At 39.2% G+C, this 22246-nt stretch overlaps 1 protein-coding gene across 5 annotated transcripts in view; it reads right to left on the bottom strand.

Moving 5' to 3' along the window:
- LOC118827296 (regulator of G-protein signaling 3-like) overlaps positions 1 to 22246 on the bottom strand; it is a 44442-nt gene that overhangs the window by 7012 nt on the left and 15184 nt on the right. For 2 of the 5 annotated variants that reach the window (XM_036598601.1, XM_036598602.1), the window contains 11 exons: positions 20836 to 20903; positions 16477 to 16558; positions 15615 to 15720; positions 14790 to 15159; positions 14384 to 14432; positions 13247 to 13503; positions 13050 to 13133; positions 9469 to 9580; positions 6732 to 6775; positions 4937 to 5059; positions 681 to 1487 (listed from right to left, as the gene is read on the bottom strand). In XM_036598601.1, the coding sequence (XP_036454494.1) occupies positions 681 to 1487; positions 4937 to 5059; positions 6732 to 6775; positions 9469 to 9580; positions 13050 to 13133; positions 13247 to 13503; positions 14384 to 14432; positions 14790 to 15159; positions 15615 to 15720; positions 16477 to 16558; positions 20836 to 20903 (2102 nt within the window). Of the gene's footprint in view, positions 1 to 680; positions 1488 to 3462; positions 3574 to 4936; positions 5060 to 6731; positions 6776 to 7400; positions 7808 to 9468; positions 9581 to 13049; positions 13134 to 13246; positions 13504 to 14383; positions 14433 to 14789; positions 15160 to 15614; positions 15721 to 16476; positions 16559 to 17999; positions 18152 to 20835; positions 20904 to 22246 lie in introns of those variants that run through there. The other 3 variants (XM_036598603.1, XM_036598604.1, XM_036598605.1) reach the window with 3 other exon arrangements.

Below are 22246 nucleotides of genomic sequence, written 5' to 3'. Positions count from 1 at the left end.
CCACTGTTAGAGTAAAATAAGCCAACATTAGTTAAAGGTTAGCTAGCCTTTAATTTTGAGAGACTGCAGGTAACTGAAATTGGTACATACAGAGAACAAGTCTAACGCAGAAAGAATTAGTAGGGATATGGGAATTGTGGGCCAATGCCAGCAATATTTTATACCTACATATCTGTTGAGGCTGATGCATGAACATTTATATGATATAAAATTTGAAATTTGAACTACATCCAACTGGATTGGCATTACAAAGAAATACAACTTTTATTTCTGTAGAGCAACTAATGCAGTAAAATCAATACAATATAGATCTACAATGGCACTGCTTGAGGTCTACTTTTTTCCAGATTCCTTTTCTTCCAAAAATGGTATGCCCTTCAGAACAAGGGATTTCCCTAAGGACAAGTGTGGAGTGGAAGCTGTAAGAGTGCCTGTCTTTCCCAGACTAAAAAAAATAAACTGCCGTATGAACTTAATTTCCTTTTAATCCAAAGAATCAGCATATATGGACTTCCTCACTATAAAATGCAACTGCAAATAATAATATAATGGATTCCAAATTCTAAACATACTCTTCGGTCCAGTCCATATGGTCTATATTAGAAATTAAGCTGCAAAAAAGCAGATAAGAATGCATTTACATATATCCATGTTTATTTGACTGCAGGCCTGAAACCTACCCTCCTGCCAGTGAAGAGCAGGCAAATATGGTGGACGGACCCCCCATTCTTGTTGAGCTCCTTCCTCAGGGTCTGAGGGGAAGGGATAGTCCAGCGCTCCTGCGTCTCCCTGCCGCTGTCCAGGCAGTGAATGGCCTGGTCAGAGATGAAGCGTGGAGAGCGGGGCTCCTGGAGCAGGCTGCCCTCACTGTGAGTGCGCCGGTGAAGGGAGCGCTGTACGCACAACCCTCCACTCTGTTGCCCCCTGCTGGGTGATGTCTCCACCAGGCTCCTCCGCTTCAGATAGCCTTCATCACTGTCCTCTTCCTCTTCTTCCTCCTCCTCCTCATTATCGTCGTCATCGGTGGATGGAGAGGTCAGTGGGTCTGGCTTGAAGGAGCGATCCAGGCACAGTTTGGGAATGATGAGAGGTGAGGATGAGGAGGATGAAGACGTGGGACGGGCGCCCACGCTTACCGTCTCTGAGGCACTCTCGCCCTCGCCCTGCTCCCTTCTCTCCAACTCCGCCTCCTGTTCGCCTCTCTTTGGCTCCTTTCCCCTCTCCTTCCAGATGGCAGAAGTCTCCATGTACACAGCTTTAGTGGCTTCGCCGGGCGGGGGAGGGGGCTGGACAGTATCTCCGGTGCCGCAGCGCAAGTCTGGGTAGGAGAGGTGCTCGATGGGTGTGCTGGTTCTGGTTCTGGTTCTGCTGTGGCCTGTGACTGGGGACCCAGAGGGACAAGATGGAGAGCAAGGTTCTGAAACACTATGTGGTCCAAAGCCAAGCAACCCTAGATCAGCCTGATCCCCAGCTTTTGGCTCCAGCATCTGCCAAGAAAGCAAATGTAGCATTAAGAGAAGTATTTTATTATAATATATTATAACATAAGTATGTATATACCTTAACTTATTTCAGTTTCAGGCAAAAATGCCATAAGTACAAGTTTGTTTTTTTTTATCTCAGAGAAAACTGAGAAATACGCTAAAGCCTCAACAACTAAATATACTATTTTTCAGTATTCATTGTCCACCTTTTACCTTTATTACAACTTTTTATTTCAAGACACTTGTTTTGAGTTTTTCAAAGAAATCTGCAGGGATAATTTTTCACACAAAGTTCAGTCTTAGAAGTTGGTTGCATTTTTTGCTTCTCGTGAACAAAGTAATCCCAAACACATTCAGTGATGTTGAGGTCAGGGCTCTGAAGTGGTCAGTCCATTGTTCTGAGAACACCAACAGTTTCTTTGTTTGATTTGTAAATTTTCTTTTTTTGTCTGCTTCCTTTTCTCAGTAATGGCTTCCTAACAGCTACACATCCCTTCAGAATCATAGTGTTGTGATGTCTTCTCACAGTGGAAGGAGGGACAGAAACACCTGTGGATTTTTGCAGATCTGAAGCAAGAGCTTGATTTTCTATTCTCTCTCAAAGGTTTATGGACTGTTTATTTGATGGTGACAGTTTTTTGTGGTTGTTAGCAGTCCCCTTTTTTCTAGGTCTTAGAATATTTTTTTTCCAGTTTTAGAAACTCCTGCTTTTTCACTTATTTTCCTTTGACTTTCTGCTTCTATGAATCATCTTATTTCTAAAAAAACTTAGAAACATTCCCTGAAAAAAGAATAAATTGTTCTTAATAACTATTTTGACTGGAAATTAAATGAATACAGGGTAGTTTCTCAATGTTTGCACAGTACTCCGTATGTAAATGTAAAAAATACATTTCCAATGCCGAATCTCCACTATTTTTTGGTAATAAAGCCAAACACTTCCAGATATCAGTATTACATTATTATGGTACACTGTAAAAAATATTTGTTATTCAGCCTAAAAATGTCCTTCATAACAAGCAGTTTTACTGTCTTTTCATTTCAAGTCAAATCAAGCAAAATAACAGTTTAAATGAACAAAAGCAATGCTCATCACTGTTCATCAATCATGCTCAATCATTAAGCCCTCAAAAAGAAACTCTGTCATTTCCATTTTTTACAGTGTAATATTACATTACCACATAATCAGTATGGATCAAGACTGGATGGGTTATTTTCAGTGACTCTGAACAGCCGAAAAGTGACATATACTGTGCTTGATAGCAAACAGAAACACAATATAATGCAATTTCTTGCCAAGAGTTCTTCTGCATTTTGCTATTTTTTTGACAGCTGAGCAACCAATAGCAGAATCCTTCAACCACGGCCATCAATTGTGTTATTATAAAAAAGATATTTGATGCCACATCTGATATCTTCCATGCCAGGAAATTACAGCATGGTGATGGCACAGCATTAAGGAAAGAACACCCACCTCTCAAACATTAATCACTCATAAAGCTACATGTTGCTGAGGGATTTATGGGTTCAATGTACTTTGAAAGTAGCGCATTGTCACACAAAAATTACAGCTTAACTGCACTTTCTGAAGTCTCTGAACATCAACAAACATTTCAATCCGATGTGCTAAACAACAGAATCCAGCTTGAGTAAATACAGTAAATCCTTGTGAGCACTGTAAATACATCAAGGTCTGTGACAGTAATACTGTCTAAACAAGCACAGCACATGCATGTTAGAACCTCATCTATGAGCATCTAATGTTTAAGCAATAATATATCAGTGAAATAAGTCAAAATATACTCTACATATGTCAAATATTACCATGCAATGCAAGCAGATTAAAAGCTAATATGACATCACAGATTTCAGAAAAATGATGCAAGTCAAATCACTTTAAAATTATGCAAATATACTGTACATACTCTGCAAATATACTGCACACACACTAAAAAAGGCATTATCTGGATGACCTCACCTTTGCAAACGATCCAATGTTTATCTCCTAAAGACAAATAATGTGTTCTTTCATCACAGCAGCATGCAGTAGAACAGCTCTCAGTCACATCTCTTTATCCCTCCCTCTCCCTCTCCCTCTCTCTTTCTCTCTCTCTTTCTCTCGCTCTCTTTCTCTCCCTAAGTCACATGTGCGTATCTGTTTGTGCTAGTCTGATTAATGATGTCGCTGCTGCATCAATTGTTGCTAATGCCAACCCAAGGGGCACTAGTCGCAGAGGAGGCTGAGGGAGAGATAGAGCGAGCGAGAAAGAGAAAGAGAGAGAGAAATCTGATTTTCTCTCTCATCTTCTTCGAAGGGAATGGAATAAAATGCTAAGATGCAACTCATTTACACACACAGATGCTTGGCTAGACAGGACTTGCATGCACACCTTATAAGGACAAGTCCATAGTGAGTGAGTATGGAATCACTAGTTATATTCTATAAATGTCTTATGAACGTTACTCAGTTGAATAACATATAGTGTATGTACAGTGTGTGCATGTATTAGAATCGATTATAATTAAATCATCAGGTTAATCAATTATATTGGAACAATCAGATTAATTATCATTAAATAATATTCAATAAAATATCCATTCATTTGCAGGCCAAAATCACAGTTCTCTGGCTATGTTCAAATAAGAGGCAAAAAAGAGCAGTGCATTTTGTTTTAGCTGTATGAATGGAGAATGAATTTATTATTTTCAATAATACAAAGACATTTTTTCACTGTGTAAACACTGAGTTCACATGAATCCGATTCCTACAGAGTGAATACAGTTTCCAATTTTCATCACTGATGTCCATTTAAAAGCTGTAGTTGAACAAGAGGGCTACAGTCACAGTGTTAGCAACAGTATACGAACAAGAGGGCTTTAGGGTGGAACTATGAATGGTTTGAAGGATCAAACTTGAATACTTGAATATTTTCACTTTTACAGCGAATTGTTAGCATGATACCCATGCCATATAATCTAAAGTGATTCCTTTACAAAAACCTTAAATCTCCCTTACATCATAACAATTTGTTAACAAAAAATGGACAGAGGGTGATACCTTTATGAACATATTTTAATTATTAATTTTAGTGTCAGTGGACAAATTTTTAAACCCACATTTTCCAGCGTCCACTTTCCTTCCACGGGATGAACTGAGTATCAACTGTTGATGACTGAAGTATAAATGATTGAAGATACAGAGGATCAAGCTTACATGTCCAACTTTACATTCTATCCCACTTTACCAATAATAATCAAAGTTGGTGCATTATTTTCGGGTTATATTACACTACTGTACAAACAGCTTCTCCAGTGACATTTGTTTATTTAATGTATTATTAAAAATAATTCATTTTTTTTAAGAATAATCACAAAAATAACCAAACAATCAAATCATGGTGAGTTTCATGAAGCACTGAATCGTGTCCTAAAGAATCATAAATGTGTTGTACCTGATCAGGACCCATTCTCTCCCTCAGGGCGAGCTGCTTGTTAATATTATCTCTCAAGCACTGGTACACTCTTCTCTTCTGCTCAGCTGAAAAGGCCTCCAAACTGAATAGACACTCAGTTCTCTACAGAGAGAGAGAGAGAGAGAGAGAGAGAGAGAGAGAGAGAGAGAGAGAAAGATTCAAAGCCATCATTCAAACACATGTCTCTTTCATTTGGCTGAGGAGCTGCTGATATGTTCTTTATTCTCAGGGTTTTATTACGTGTGTTCGTGCAGTGCTGGCAACCTTTGTCTTACACGCTGCGAGGACTGACAAAGGAGAGAAAGCAAAGACGAGAGGTACACACACTGTCACTCACCAATCAGTGTGTGTGTGTGTGAGTGACAGTGTGTGTATGTGTGTGTACGTGCGTGTGTGTGTGTGCGTGTGTGTGTGTGTGTGAGTGTGTGTGTGTGTGAGAGATGTTGTCAGGGAGATGGGCAGATGGCTGTGTGTTGAGCGCTTCGCCTCTGCGCGTATTTGCTGGACTGAGCCGTCTGTCTTGCTGACATGTCTACTCTGCTGAGAGAGACGAGCTTGGAACACGCTCGCACATGACGTACACGCCGATATAATTAAGAGTCGCTCAATCTAATGGAGATGCTACTGACATCCTGTAAACATTTATAACACGGTCACGGTGTGTCAACAGTCTGCTGAGGATATTAAACAGTGACTAAATGTAAGATATTACACTAAAGTAGCCTGTAAGATCTGATAAGTTACATTCAGGTCCTTAAAGGAGAATTAGACCGATTTTTCAAAATTTCTGTATTATTCAACCATTAAGAGTTGTTTGATGTGAAATGCGACATTCTAGTAACTTTGAGAGTCACAATTGTTCACAGCAGTGGTGATAGGAACCAGACATATGAAGAGTGTAATGGCTCTAAAATATGCTGTATGCTTTTTTTTATATATATATATATATATATATATATATATATATGATTTTTTATGATTATGATTTATGTTTTACGATAAGATTTTGCCATGAAACATATTTATTTATTTTTTATGCAAAATAATCCCCGAAGACACCTTTTTTCACATTTACTCATATTTTACCTTTATCAACATCACATTAAAATCTGAAGATGTGTGTAAATTTTGGATAGTACAGCCCTGTAAAGAAATCTGAATTGATACGTTTCTCACAATACACAAAACACTCTGAATGACTGTTTACATCTCAGTGATTGAAGTATGCAGAATTTTTGAAAAACTGGTGAAATTTCCAATTCTAGTTGGTTTAATATTACTTTAGTTTGGTGGTACAATTAACCCTTAGAAGTCCTTATTATTTATCTGTAATAACATGATTACATTGTTAAATGAACAGTTACATAATTAATTACGTTTACATTTTATTTACATTATGTATCTACAGTTTCGAGCACACACTTCCGCATTTATTTCTGAATGACACTGAAAAATGCGGCAAAAACGTAAAGGTTTTTTTCCTTTCCACAGAAAATGACTGTACGCACAACAATAACTTTTCATCAAATTCAAACCATAACCTTCTAATTTCAAACACTAATGTCAAACAGACTGTCAAATCAGTTTAGAATCTGCACTTTCAAGACAATTAATACTTGATAGAAACTACATAAAATTAATCTACATATAAATTAGTACAAAATCACAGCATGCTTTTATTATTGCTGGTGATGACTGCAACTTCTAGAGCTTAATTAATATTATTAGTAGGTGTTGACTGTGGGGTAAAGAAAACAGGTGTAAAAGTGCTCACCTCGACTCTGTAAGAGACATACAGCCGCAGCTTGTCTGCTGGAACTAGAAAGTTAAAAAAGACAGAGATGTTTGTTTTAAAGGACCCACATCACGGCAAACTGAATTTTTCTCACTTTTTTTTTTAAATAAAATATGTTGATGTAGTATGTAAACACTGTTAAAGCTTCAAACATACTGTTTACTTCTCAGTCCATATAGTCCATATGTGCTAACTATAGCTGGACTATAGCCTGTTTTGAATTCACTGCTTTCATCAAGTCACACAAACCATAATGCTTGCATATAGCTGCCTATTTAGCCTGCAGCCGTTTAGCCCTGCCTATTCACACTGAAGTTCTAAGGGGTTATAATTATAAGAAAAGATCATTATTAAATGAGGTACAATACACGGCAGCCAGTCAGAAAAGAGCTGAAAAAAGGCACAGTAACACTGTACAGGGATAAAGAGAGGTGGGAAAATAGTAAACATTAATTATGACTGTGCTAGATACATAAAAACACACAAACAAATTATTTAGGATTAAAAACAATAAATAACAAATACTGTTTACACTGCAGAAAATTAGCTCTCCACTAAAACGGACGCAGAGTTTTTGTGAAAGCTCCACTTTCTTTTTTCACTAACAGCCCTATTAATGTAATAAACAGCCATTAGTGTTGATGGTACCTTCCGCAGCGAGGGTGCCATAAATATAACCTTCAGACATAAGACTGCCTCTAAACATAGAGGCAGTAGGAGAAGGGGGAAAAATGCCAGCTATAGCACGCCTTCGGATATTTCTATCCATCATCAGGAAGACGAAGAATACACAGGCCCTCCCAAGCAGGCTGGAACGGTCTCTACCGGAGACAAGGCCATTGTTCATGGCAGACACAGCAGAGCAGTGGAGAGAAGCACTGCATCGTCTCAGAGAACTTCTCTTATACAACGCACACACACACTCACTCACACACACACACCCCCGCCGCCTCCTTCCTGACTGCTGCCGTGGCTCATACACACAGTCACAAATAACTCAGGGTGGAGCTCGTTCACATCCCCTCCTCTCTAAACAATCAGCTCAGAGATGCATCATACACTTTCTCACACAGACACAAACACGCACATGCATACAGCTGGCCGTCCAGCCCCATTTCTCACTTCAGTAAATAGAGGAACAGTTCAACTTCAGGCTAATATGTTTCAGTGGACCAGCTGGGCCTGCAAGTGTGGCAAGAGCCAGCTGTTCATTAAAGCGATATGTACACATCTGACCCATTACCCCAAATGTAGTCAAGACATGTTTGGTGTCTATCGTTTGCTTCTTTAGTAGTGCTGCCAAACGAAAATAAGTAATAATGACAATTTGCTTTTATGTAGTAAATCAGAATAAATTGTGTCTTATTTGCTCAAATTTGACCCTAAAGAAAGATTTTTTTTCATTTATGTATGACTGAACAAAATCACCTTCAGCAGAATATTTTAAATACTTTTTTTTATAAATTCAATAACATTATTATCATGATGTGAATGCTCAGTTCACATATAGCACACAAGCAGCTGGGCTTTAGGCTGGAACTACAGATGGTTTGAAGGGTGAATCTAAAAAAAAAGGATTAACAGTGTTTAAAAAAATCTGTGGCGTTAATAATTCATTGCAATAAAGCATCATTAACATGTTAACTTTGATACTAACATTCTTCAGGTTTGCACTGGAGCTACAAATATGTGAAGACACAAGGCTAATGTAGCTAACAAGTAATGAAAGCTTATAGCCACCAGTTAGCATTCAGGAGAGAGTGCAGCCACATTTAAAGCAAATTACCAAATGTTTTCCCATTCAGCAAATCTTTTCACCACATGCAGCGCATCCCTAAAAATGCCTATACAGAGTGAAGCACTCAAATCCAACTATCTGAATCAGTGTTGCCTTTTCTATCGGCCACGTGCTGTAAGCAGTAGCAGCGCACACAACATTAGTTCCACTTGGACTGTTTTTGCTGCCTTCCTCTTTAAAAGCATGTACAAGTAGTGGATTTTGAGGTACATGATTGGTTGGTGGGGCATTGCCTCACTAAATGACCTCCTCAATAATCTCAAATAGACTTGCAGACTAGACTATGTTCTCTGACACCGTATGACATTGTTTTTTACAGAAATGAGCAAAAGCACCTCTCTTAGAATACTTGGACCCTGAATTTTCTGTACTTTTGTCTATTTTTACATGTAACAGTATGTCATACAGTGTCAGAAACCATATAAGAAAGATTATTTCAGGGTGCCTAACAAGCTGACACTGTTTGAGGCATGTGGATTACATGATGCTAACTGGTGAGATAAGCTTCCAATACTTGTTATTTGCACTACCTTTGATCTTCAGTACAAAAATGACCCCTTACATGGCCAGTGGGCCCAAAGTTTTATTACACATTTCAATATCTGAACCAGTCTGCACTGAAGTCCCTATATTTACTGAATAATAAGCCTTAGTATGTAATAAGCCTGGGATTTAGTAGTTAAAAATGCATACACCAAACATGCATTGGTTAATCAACTACATTTAGGGTAGGGGGAAAGTTCACCGAACTTCACATCACTTGCAGTTATAATAGCATATATTTCAAACCAATTTATTATATAAAACCGTAGAAGCTCCGCAACAACAACAGCAAAAACACGTAAGATATAATCCAGATTATGATCCAATCAAATAAAAGCTGAACTCAGTGTGATTCAGAGATGTGAGAGAACATACCATCCTGCAGTTGAATCTGATGGAGGTAGAGAGGACTCTGTAGCACGTTGCATCGGCCTGGCTCGTCCTCTCTGGTCAGGAGTATCAGGTCGGTGTAGATGAACACTGTGGCCTACAGGGGGCGAGAGAGTCAATGATGAAAACGAACCTGCAAACATCACACCATCACTGGCCTGCTTGTGTCAATCTCACTCAGAGGAGACCCTGTACAGTAAAATACTAATGCAAAGTGTCCATTCTGTCGGCTTTTGCATTATGTATGCATTCAGTCTTTTTCTGTCACAAAAAGAGGACACAATATACATGTAGATGTATAATTAAGCACAACAGGCAACACAAAATAAGACAATATGCTTTGATCTGGTTTCCTCTCTGCTCTTTGGTAGAAGTTGTCCTCTGATCTGAGGCCAGGAAGTAAATATATTCACATGTATTTTTTACATTAATGTAAACATTAAAAACTGACACTAATACATCTATTTAATGTACATATATGTTCATGTATTTTAGTGTACTGGCATTTATACTTTGAATACACTGGGATGTATTTACAATGTGGTGATTGTGTTGTTTTAGATGAATAGTACAACTTAAATAGATGTGAAGAAGTAAGTACACCCCATGAACAGTTTAGGCCTTTTCAACATATTTGGACAGAGATATCTGTGACAGTTTTGCCATGCTTTATGTAATTGAAATAAACAGAAATGCAATTTTCTTATGTGGAAAAAACTAACTACGTTCCTACATACAGCACTACTCCTGAAGCAGTTATCTTGGAGAAACCTGTCTTATTTAAACCCCAGATACCTGGTCTGGTTAGCCTAGATCAAAGGACCTCTCTGAGGCCTTAAGAAAGAAGTCTGTAGATGCCTGTGAGTCTGGGCAGGGGTTTTAGAAGATTTCCAGAATTGGAAATCAATCATTCCATGATCCACACAATCCACAATCCGCCAGTCCACCCCTGGCAAATTTAACCCAGGAGCAGATCATAAGATGCTGAAAAAAGTCTCTATGAACCATAAAATTTCATCACAGGATCCGCAGGTAGCTCTTGCCACTTGTTGATGCTAATGTGTATGCTTTTATCATTAGAAAGGGACTGCATAAATTTAAGCTACATGTGAGGTCCGATAGGAGAAAGACTTTGCTGTCTAAAAAGAATACTGGGGCAAGACTAAAGTTTGCTAATGAATATCTAAGCAAGGATCAGGACATTTGGAACAATGTGCTTTGGAAAGACAAGTGAAAGATAGAGTTGTTTGGCTACAGTACCAGAAGCCACATTTGGTGCAAACCGAACATAGCAATTGATCAGAAGAAATTTACAACAAATACAGTATCAAATGCCAAATGCAAATTGCTGTGGTGGAAACGTTATGGTTTGGGGCTGCTTTACTGTTTTCAGCTTGGCCAACACGCAGTCATAGAATGGACTATGAATATTCTTTCATATCAGCGAGTGTTCGGGGAGAAAACTGTAAAAAAACTGCAGCTGAAGGATACAGGATAATGATCCTAAACACGTAAATCTGCCAAGGAATGGCTGAACAGCAAGGAAAGAAGGGTTAAGGAATGACCTAGACAAAGCCCAGATCTGATTCCCATTGAAATGCTGTCATCTAGGCAGTCATCTTACACCTAATCAATACTTCATTGAGTTAACTCTTGTGTGCTGTTGGTGGAATTGCACAAATCTATGCAATGGCTGGGGTACATAGAGGAGAGTTCTTCTAACCAGCTCACAAGATATCATTTACTTTACAAGAATTTGTTGTTATTTTCACACAAATTCACACTTACTGACCATAGAAATATTTTTCTTGGCCTGAGACTTCTGCAGAGTACTGTACATTGCTGTATGCTGAGCATATATTTTAAATATGAGGAAACTTCTTCCGCACTGTTTAATATTTCTATTCATGTAGTGACCTAAACAATTTTGTATTTGTTTTAACAGCATTAACCAATACAGTGGTAGGTGGTTAGGTCCTCAGCTCAGTGCTTTATCACCAGCCTGTTCTGATTCCCACAGAAAAGCCAGCTGGCCAGTTCGGAGTGTTTGTCTCTATCGGCGCTCCGGCCTGGAGCAAAGCCAACCTAATAAACTCAGCAGCTCCAAATCACAGGCAAACACACACACACAAATACACATTAGCGCTAGGACACTAGAGGAATGTGCGCTAGTGATGAACAGCTCATCCTTATTAAACACACTTTACAAATGCCAAACTCCTCAGCATGTTACACATACAGGTCTCCAAAGAGAATTAAGGTCAGTTCAGAGCAGTGTCTGGTGAGAAAGCACAACAAGGGGACCAAAGAAGGGAAAGGAGAATTGCTATAGATACAAAGTGAATCAGAGTGGCTATTGTAGCCCAGAGAGATTTATCTTTGCTCAATATGACTCAAGCTGTGTTATCTAGAGGTCAAGTTATTCCCAAACCGAGGGTTCCTCAATAGCTGCTGCTGCGAGAAAACATGACCCCAGGTGTCTCCTTCCCTGAGCCTCACAAGCACAAATCTGATTAGTGTTCAACATTGTCGCTACTGAGACTAATATTCCTCCATTTCTCAAACAACTGCTCAGTGAAATGGATCTAGAGCAGAAGGTAATGTTTCATGTATCTCAAAAAGTGCAGGCCTAGCCTCCTCATGGGGAGGTATCATGAGAACCAGCTAAAAACCTGACAGGGCAAAAAAGTCAATTCTGCAGTAAGGAGACACCATGGCTGAGCAATGAGGGTCACCTTCAAGGCTAGAAAGCAAGATGTTATATGAATCCTCTCTCATGCATTTCACCCATGAAGGCAATTTAAGCAACCCTCTCTTAGCTTGCATTTTGGATCCAAATCAACTCTTATCCTCAACTAATTATCTCAATTCATCCTTTCATTCTGCAATTAGGTTTCAATTTGGACCTGAAAAACAGCTCCTCTACACGTTAGTGTATGTAGAAATATAAATATTTGGCAGCAAACAGCATAACTCCCATGAAAAAGTTCCTGTCATTTCATTTTTTAAATAAGACTTTGATGTAGTATTTAAATAATGCTAAAGTTTCAAAATGCACCATTTACTCCAGAGTCCATATGGTCCATATAAAGATGTAGACTAAGCCGCAAAAACAGCCTGTTTTGAATACATTGTTTTTAAAATGTCACAAAATCAACACACACTATAAAAAATGATCCAGTATTTTAACTTTAAGTTAAAACAGTGAATCGTTTTTAAAAGTGCATCTATGTATACCTGCCTATTCAGGCTACAGTAGTCTAGTCCTGCCCTTTCATCCTGAAGTTACAGTGTTTCCTTATAAAAAAGGAAGAAAACATTCTCAACTTGTAACATTTTTTTTTACCATTTTTATTGGTAATCACAGTTAATTCAATTTTTACACAACGTAAAAAGATTATAGCGTGAACTTTTCTTTCTTAAAGTGTACAAGGAGTAAAATTAAGTGGTATCAATATCGGCCACATCAAGGCATAAATTGAAGGCTATTGTTACCAGCCTGAAAATCCCCCTCTATTTATGAGAGTAAACTCTTGTGAGCAGATAAATAATGTTTCTAGCCTTACCTTAAGTGACATGTGTGTGCTGTCATGAAGGATCATCTCTTCTGATAATAGCAGAGTTCTGTCTGGGCTGCACAGGTCCAGCGGCTAGAACAAAAGTCAATTTACGTAGCTTGAGTTTCAGTCACACAGACAAATCTAATTTCTTTACAGTCATAATAGGCACAATAACCATATGAAAACAGCCAAGGGAACCGTACCTGCACAAACACTGGGAAGATGAGGATTTTAGGGGCCAGGGTGACATAGGTGCCGTAGTTTGAGTGGGGGAGATGGGACTGTACGATGGTGCAGTTCTGGTAGTTGGCAAAGCTCTGTCTGTATGCCGAGGGGGGTATGGTGGCGTTCTTGCTGTTCACAGACCTCCGCAAGGTGGCTCGTGCCTCCAGTCCAGTGTCTTGTAGATATCCAGTGCTCTGCTGAAGACCTCTGGAGGGATGAGTCTGATAGATCCTCCCTAAACAAAACAGCAACAATTAAAGCAATAAGCCACAAGATGCCATGCTATACTGTGATTTTATCATGGTTAAGAGGTGTTGTAAGGCGTGATGTGAAGCGGAAACTAAATCTAAATCACCTCAAACATGGTAAAATCACTGTAATGCCTTGTCTCAAGTACAATAATGCAATATTATAACATACTTAATACTTAATAAAGCAATAAACAATTATTCCACAAAGCAATGTAGTTTGTGGGCTGCAGTTGCCGAAAACATGACAACGATTACTATTTGAATAGCAGTTTTTTAAATAAACTGCTAAATTAGTACAGAATTCAATTAATATGTATGGTTGTATACATGTACACTGATTACTTTACATCTTTGAATGTGGCTCAGCCAAGCAGATTTTAGAACCATGATAGAGACCAAAAGCAGTAGATTCAACTTATTTCTATGTCAAAATGAGGGTTATAGTGAGTTTAGAAGCATTTGCCCAAACCATCTGCTATTCTCATCTATTATAAGTAAGGATGCATCAATTATATCACAATCATATTTGTATAACATTAGTATTGCCAGACATTTGCTTAAAAAAAAAACATCAGTACTAGATAGATATTATATTTGAACGATATTATTGATGATGTACTTATTGTACTCTGGAAGAGCAGAATGTTTAGGCAAAGCTCACTACTGCTCAAAAATGTCTGCATTTTATTCATTTTCCTGTATTTGTAACAATACAGATGTTAAATATTCCCCTAATCCCTAATGCAAAAAAATTTTAAAATATTGGATAAGGACAGAGCCCATAATTTCTATAAAGGAGCATCCCTAATTATAACAGAAAATATAAGTCAGTTTAAAGGAAAAATTATATATATACTTTCTTACCAAGAGTTCCTAGTGTTCCATTACTGTCTGGATAAACAGGCTGTAATATCTAAAAGTAAAAAACATACATTTAGCAGACATCTAAAGAAAGCAATGAAATCCAACTATACTCAATCAAAAGCAAAAAACAGGCATACTCAAAAGCAATTTTTTGCAAGCCAAACAACTCAAGCATATGGACTGGTAGAAAGCTTTAGGAAGACTGAGGCTGTGCTGCAGTGAGGGTTCCTGAGTGCTGAGGTGGAAGACATACGTCCCTAATGTGAAAATGCCTGAAGGTTGCAGCTCAGAGCATGCCATGTTGGTTTAATCATGCTCAAGTCAAGCAGAAAAGGAGCACAGATGTATAATAAAGTATTGATATGATGCTGCAGGGGCTAAGAATTAGTTCTAGATGAATCATTACCTGATTTCCAGGGTTGACAGGGGAAAGGATGATATAATTGTCGCCATTTGATGATGTCACACGGGTGCCCTTCAGGGTCTGGGTGCGTGTTTTATAGTCGTTCTCTTCCCGTTTCCCTGTCCATGACCATGTCGGTTCCCCCGCTCCACTTCCTGTGCTCTCAGAGTTGCTTCCTTTCTTACGCCGTCCAAGTTTATGGTTGGAGGGCCGAGACAGCAGCGGTGGGGTTTTGTTTTGGGTCTTGGCAGTGGGGGAGAGGGTGTCAAAACCACTGGGTTTGTATGACGGTCTGTGAATCAGGCCTTCGTAGTAGGGCTTCATGACTGGCACTGTTCTCCACACCACCACAGTAATCTCATTACGACAGTTTCTAAAGAGAAGAGGATATTTCAGAAGTGTTGAGTGCATAAAAGATTAATAAATAATATCCTCTGTCTAATGTGTAATTTAATTGCCAGCATTTTTTAAATATTGTCCGTGAGGCATCTTATGTTACGAATCATTCAGATGACTATCAGGGGTGGAAAATCTATCACTTAATTGCTATGGTAATAATTGCTATTTGCAATACTGATGTCACAGAGCTGCAATATGAAAATAAACAGGCTACTCAACTACAATCATGTGCTGTGAGCATCCTGACCAAATCTCAGATGTCTATCATTAAGCTATTCTGAGTGAAGTTCACTATCGTGTTTTAATATACTGTATGGCATATCACAATTGCAATGTATTTAGTCCACATCATGCAGGCCTACTTGACATATTGTTCTATGCTGCCCAGCAGGGCACGCTTTTGATGATTCCACAGTCAAAAACACAGACCTGATGGCATGGGCCAGGTCCACACATTTCCAGTGCTCAACTGGTTGGCCATTTAGCTGTAGTACTGTGTCCAGCTGCTGCAGGCCAGCCTGGTGAGCCGGGCCACCTTAAAGTATAAGAGAAAAAGAGACCCTGTAATCAGCTACAGTCCAAAACAATGGAAAGAATAACATTTCAAATCCTTCTAGACATAGGCCCATACGGAAATCTGATATACAGTCCTATACTTTTCTAAAGTTACATATAGAGGTAGATACATAGGTCACATATATTTATATTCTATGTAAATTACTTACTGAGACATCTATATGACCATGAATATATAAATTCATGAGACAGTAAAACTAAATACTTTATTCTGCATCAGGTAAAATGACAGATAAAATGTCTAAATGCATGCCTAAGTACATCAGTATATTCTATGTTGTGATTATTTAGCCATTTAAGTTTAGAATAACAAACATAATGGGACAAATATACACACATATATTTACATTTTATGAGGGAAAAGAAGGAACAAAAACACTCATTTACACTGGTAAAAAGAGCATAAGTCATGATACTGGTAATTCCCATGTATGCACCTACACAGCATATATGTGGACACCCAATAAATACATTGTCATAAATCAGTTTTTCAGATAGACTTCAACCTCACAACCTGAAATGGTCTACTAGTACTTGTTACAGTAGCATCTAGTAACACTAACTTACACTGATAGTTAAGAAAGTTTTTTCCTTCTTCTGTAAACTTCCTTGGAAATACTAGAAGTTTTTTCCAACAATGTTAATATAACTTATGTTAAAGCTCATCTATGGGTTTCTATTTTGAACATAGCTTTTCTAGAACATGAAGACTGACCTGGGTCCACAGCCTGCACTCGCACGGGTGAATCTGAGCAGATAGTGAAACCAAAGCCATCCTTGCCCCTCAGAATGGTAACCTGTGTAGCAAAGTAAATATATCTATTGTTACACTGAAACTGTGGGAAATAAATTCCGTATGTGTCTGGCTGTGTCAACCTGTCAGCGTCTAGGTTAGTTCCCTTCTGTTCCAGCCATCTCAAGAAGTGAATCGAAATCTACTCACTTAGTGTGAGACCTCCAAGTGCGTCTACACCAGACTTATTGAGCAGACTGCCTGAACCAAGACGGGTTGAAGTGATTTTGATCCAGTAACTACACTAAATGCAAGAATTGGTATCATTTCATATAACATATTGACCACCAGGATGCCTTTTGTCCAGGCACAGTAGACAGGACCTCATGCTGACCAAGGTCGAGCAGAACATGTGCTGATGAAAAAGGCCACCCTCTGAGAGTCACTGTACCCCAGCAGCAGTCCAGCTCAAAGGCCACGGCCCCAAAACTGTCGGCTATATTAAAAACTACAAGCTGAGAAATTAGTTGAGGTTGCTGGGAGATCGGGGGAGGCCTTCGCTCTCTTGCTGGCAAGAAAAGGAAACGTCTGGCTTCTGAATGCTGCCAGGGCTCGGACAAACAGTGAAGAGGGGGATATTTGGATAGGGCAGAGGCGAAACGCCGAAAGAAGCTGGTGCCAAACTAAACAGGGAAATGTGGAAAAAAAACAAAGTGCCTCACACTGAACATGACACTAGGTAGACAACAATAAAGTAGAGAGAGAGAGAGAGAGAGAGAGAAAGTTGACAGCACTGCAGAACTTTGCTGGCATTCCTCACACTTCCTCTGGGTTGGCATGTTGTCCTCATTACCTGCTCATTTGATTACACTGATGAAACAATTATCAATACAGCCTGTATTCCCCCCCTCCCACCACTTCAATCTGCTCTTTCTTTTCAGGTTTGACACCCAGAGCTCTGGTCTCTTCAGAGAAAGGTTTGTAAACCTGGCAGCATCAACAGTACTTAATGTAGGACCTTATCCACATCCCTTAATGCATTATTTTAAATTCCAGGAGGCTGCTTGACTTCTACAATAGCCTGAAGATTCAAGTGCTGAAATATTGTAACATCTAATAATCTAGCACCTGAACAGCTTGTTAACACAGAGTACTCAACCTTACTTGAACCTGAGCCTTAGACATATTAGTCAGATATAAATTGTAAGATTTAATATGCAGTAATTACTAACTAATTACTAGGTAATACATAGGTTATAAGCATGGGGAAATAAAATTTAGAAACATAAATGAGTCCTTAGAGTTTAAAGGCATGAATATAAGTATCAATGTCTAAGCAAGTCAAATTCTTCAGTACAAGACATTTATCTTTCACATTACTCTCCAGATACTCCATATTCTGGTTCCATATTACTTATCTACATCTTATCTGTGTAAGAACGCTCCATAACTCCATCTACGCTAGTCTACCCATCAGCCAGTGTAATGTAAACAACGGGACCAACCTGAGGCAAATTGCGTTCGATGCAGAACCTGCACAGTCCGTGGATGGTATGCATAGCGTCTGACCTACACCTGCCCATACATGTGCGCCTCTGCTCTATAGCTGTGTGCGTTGTAAAGCAGGCTTAAGCCCCATATGCGATGATGCCGTGGCTTGGATTGTAGCGCAACTGAGGCTAGGCATGCCCACTCATGGGAACCGCTCAGTGCAGAAGAATGACAGGAAGCCACCTTCCAACCCCCCAGCCTGTGGCCAGGCAGTATGTCTGCACTTGATAAGCCAACAGGCTTCCTGAACAGCTCTGCACAGTAGTACTAACTCTCTCTCTCTCACTTTCTCTCTCTCTCTCTCCTGGAATCAGGCTCCCCCTGATAGACCTGATTTGGCGTAAACACAAACATCCATTATGACTGTGGGGCATTAAAGTTTAAAGATATGTTGGTTTAAGCTGGGCACACGTCAACAAGGTGCTGTTGAGGGACTTTCTTTCTCCTGTACGTGCCAGGTAGAATGGTGAAAACATGTGCAAGTTCCAAAACATCTACTCCTTTGCATGCCTACTATATGTTTGCATTGGCAAATTCAGCAAGAATCCTATTTAAAATATAGATCTACACTGGGACAAGGACAGAATTCCCAAGAAACCACAATTAAGTAAGTGTGTCCTTATTACATCTGTATAAAGGTGGGCAGTTTGGCCCAAAAACACCACGATGCCTCATGACATATTCATGATACACAGTCTCAGGATTTTGTTTTCCTGAGATTTTCTAAGTTAGAAAAGACAAAATACTACCAGTAGTGACTCATTTCAAAAATGCATAATAATGCATAATATGATGTTTATTCAACATTTCACTAAATCCAGTTAAACAGGACTAATTATGCTCTCTTTATGGTAAAACACACAAGTTGTGTTCTTAAAGTACTGAAAATATGCTGAGGAAATATACTGTAAGATAATTTAACAAGATATCAGTACATATCATCATAATGCAATCTACTGCTGCTATATATGCGTCCATGTTCTGCTCTGCCTGACCGCTACAAACAGCTTGTTTATGAGTGTAATAAAGCACATCATAAAAGAACACAGCAGTTTCCTAAAAATCCTAAATGGCTCATTACGGTAAGAGAGGAAGGAAGGGCATCGATGATTAGCCACCAACTTCACCAGCTTCCACTTTTCGGGTATGAAAAAGCTGCTTTGCCAGGAACAAACAGAATGGCAGCGACATGAAAATCAAACGGGGATAAATCATAAACAGCGCGTAGAGGCGGGCTTCCTATTACAGCCACTTTGTTAGCCTTTCCCGTTTCCCAGCTTTGTCTGGAGAGAAAAAGCCCAAGTGGAGAGCAAGGCCTGGGAAAAGCTGTTGGCTAAAGTGGATGGGCGGGTTTTGTTAGTGAAAAAGAGAGACACAGAAGGGACAGAGAGAGAGCAAAAGAGGGGGTGTATGGGTGTATGTGTGTCTGTGTGAGGATGTGGGTTGATGGCTGGACAATACTGCAATATCCAAAACGCACATTAACACACCTCCCCATTCTTCTGCCGCCCATTAATGCGGACCAGTGAGCTTCATGTGCTGCCCTGATGGTGGGGGCAATTAAGCCTCTCTCATAACACTCCACACATTTATGAGTTACGAGCTATCTTATTTTTTATCTTTCCACAATGCTAACATTATATATTATATATAAGCTTAGCTTTTCAAATCTTCAGTGTGAAACTGATACTTTCAAATATTTTATATGACTCCTGTCAATTCTAATCATGTAATGAAGACAGTAATACAAATGTATGGTCACTACCAGAACAAAACCATTTATCTCCATTTTGGTCATTTTTTATTTGCTTATCACTCAAAAATTCCAGCTGCTCTTTGCACTGAAGACATCATGACAAACTGACCAACAGAAATGCTCCAAAATTACTTGGAATGAAACCTTGCAGCATTAGCTTAAGAATGATTTTTTTTCTCCTGTAAAGTTACTATTTCAGAGGGTTTTGGAAAGTTTTGTTCTGACAGCAAAAATATACAACAAACAAATATATTAAGCATAACAAAAAAAACAGACTGCACAGCAAAAAAATGGCATCTTGGCAATCGAAATTATCTTAAATCTAGTCAATATAACTGATATTTCTCATTTTGAGATTGTTGTAGGCTTATTATAAGATTATTTAACTAATTTCTTGTATTTCTACAAATGTTTCACTTATTTTAAGTGATTTTAAGTCAGATTATCTCACTAGACTGGCAAATAATTTAGCTTGTTGCACAAAATATGCATGAAACAATCTAAATTATCTGCCATTATAGTAAGACAATTTGACTTAACTGAATCACTTAAAACAAGTAAACAATGTCTAGAAATAAGTTAGATAGTCTTATAATAAGGCCATATCAAAATTAGAAATAATAGATATATTGACTCAATTTATGATCATTTCACTTGCAAAGATAATTTTTGCAGACAATATTTATCTATCATGATAGACATACAGTCTCAACTGAAGGAAAACATTTGAATTTTATAGTAACTAACATGCACTTAAAATCTCAGAAGCGAGTAAACATTAAGGTTGCTGGGAATCCCCCTGTAAGCAGAACACACACACATTCAAGCAATTTGCATTAGAACTTTTACATAATGTCCACATTTCTTCTGTCCTCTCTTTTATACTATTCCATCATCATTGCATCCAATTAATACTATATTGGATATGACATTATCTGGCCATGCATATTCAAAAAACAAGCAAATCACATTATTAATGCAACCTGCAAGTAAGCGCCATTACAAAAAAGGTTCCTGAAGAAAAGCACACTCACGGTCAATGACTGCATGTTCTCTGGGGTTGCGAGATCAGGTCCGGCAGCATGGTTGGACAGGGCAGCTTCTGAAACATACACAAGAGAATCCCATGAGTCCCAGCTGGAGAGGGTGGTCTTGGAGAACATGGCTTCAGCCTGCAAAGGGGTTCTTCAAAAGTCAGACAGAATGGGGCACAGATCGGTCAGCGCTGCCTCCGAGCTGCAGATGAAACTGAGTCAAAGAAGACAGAGACAGAAGTGTTTAGTCTCTATCCATCTGACATGGTGCGCTGTGAGCTGCCCCAGCCAGAGAAGAAAGAGCGAGTGAGGGAGGGAGAGATGTGGGGGGGGGGATTATAGAAAGAGTAGGGTAGGGAGAGTTAGAGAGAGAGAGAGAGAGAGAGAGAAAGAGATTGAGGGACTAGAAATGGGCAGAGGAAAAGGGAAAGGGGTAGAAAGAGAAAGAGAGAGAAGGCAAAAGAGAGAGAGAGAGATAGATGGAAAGAAGGGAAAGAGAGGGGTATAGAAGGGAAAAGAAGGGAAAGGGTGAGAAAGAAAGAAAGAAAGAAAGAGAGCAAGGGGCAAAGAGGGAAAAATCAACTTCTCTCAATGCATTATCCCCTTTCCAATCAACCACCGACACGGCTCCTCCAACTACGTAACCATAGTGATTACAACTCTCCCAGGAAACAATGTCTTTTTAAGCATTCTACACTGAAGCTGCATTCAGTCGGAACAAAATACAACTGGCTTTCTCCCCTTTGCTCTCTCTCTCTTCTACTCTCTCTCTCTCTCAGACTCTCAAGTCTAATCTCTTCTGATTTCTTAGACGGCACACGCGTCTTCCATCTCACTTAATTCATCCCTCCATCCCTGCATGCACTTACTCACTCACTCAGCACGACTGGCAGCGTTCTCTCCTTTTGTCAGTAATTAAGATTGCCTCCACAATGCTCTTGCTTACATGCAAAAACCCAGCCAAACAAATGCCCTAGCATCTATCCTAACTAGCCATTGCTGTAGAAAGTCTTCATAGGGGGGCATGAGAAGAGGGGAAGGGTGGGGGCTTAGATCTCTAAAGTAGATTTGGACTCACTTGGACACTCCACGCAGCTTTAGCATTTAAAAACCTAATACCTCAGCCTCTGGCACATCACAGCCTCACAGTGTGCAGCCTCCTGGCCCCCAGCTCTTTGTTACTGAATAAAATAGAGTGACTGCTCTCCGCAGGGGCACGTTAGCTTTCAGCACTAAGCTCTGCGGGTCCGTGTGAGAAAGGTACAAGGATGCTGGCAACGTTGCTATGGCTTTTTTAAAGGAAAAGAAACTTGAGAAGTGAACTGCTTTGGCCCTGAGACTGAACATCTGGTTAGATACAAAAGTACATACTTTGATTCCAGATAGGAAGTGATCTCACTGTCAGATTTTA

The sequence above is a fragment of the Colossoma macropomum genome, unplaced genomic scaffold (genome assembly GCF_904425465.1).
Source record: "Colossoma macropomum unplaced genomic scaffold, Colossoma_macropomum, whole genome shotgun sequence".
Taxonomy (NCBI): Eukaryota; Metazoa; Chordata; class Actinopteri; order Characiformes; family Serrasalmidae; genus Colossoma; species Colossoma macropomum.
The sequence above is the reverse complement of the archived record's forward strand: the minus strand, read 5'-3'. Positions and strand labels throughout refer to the sequence as shown.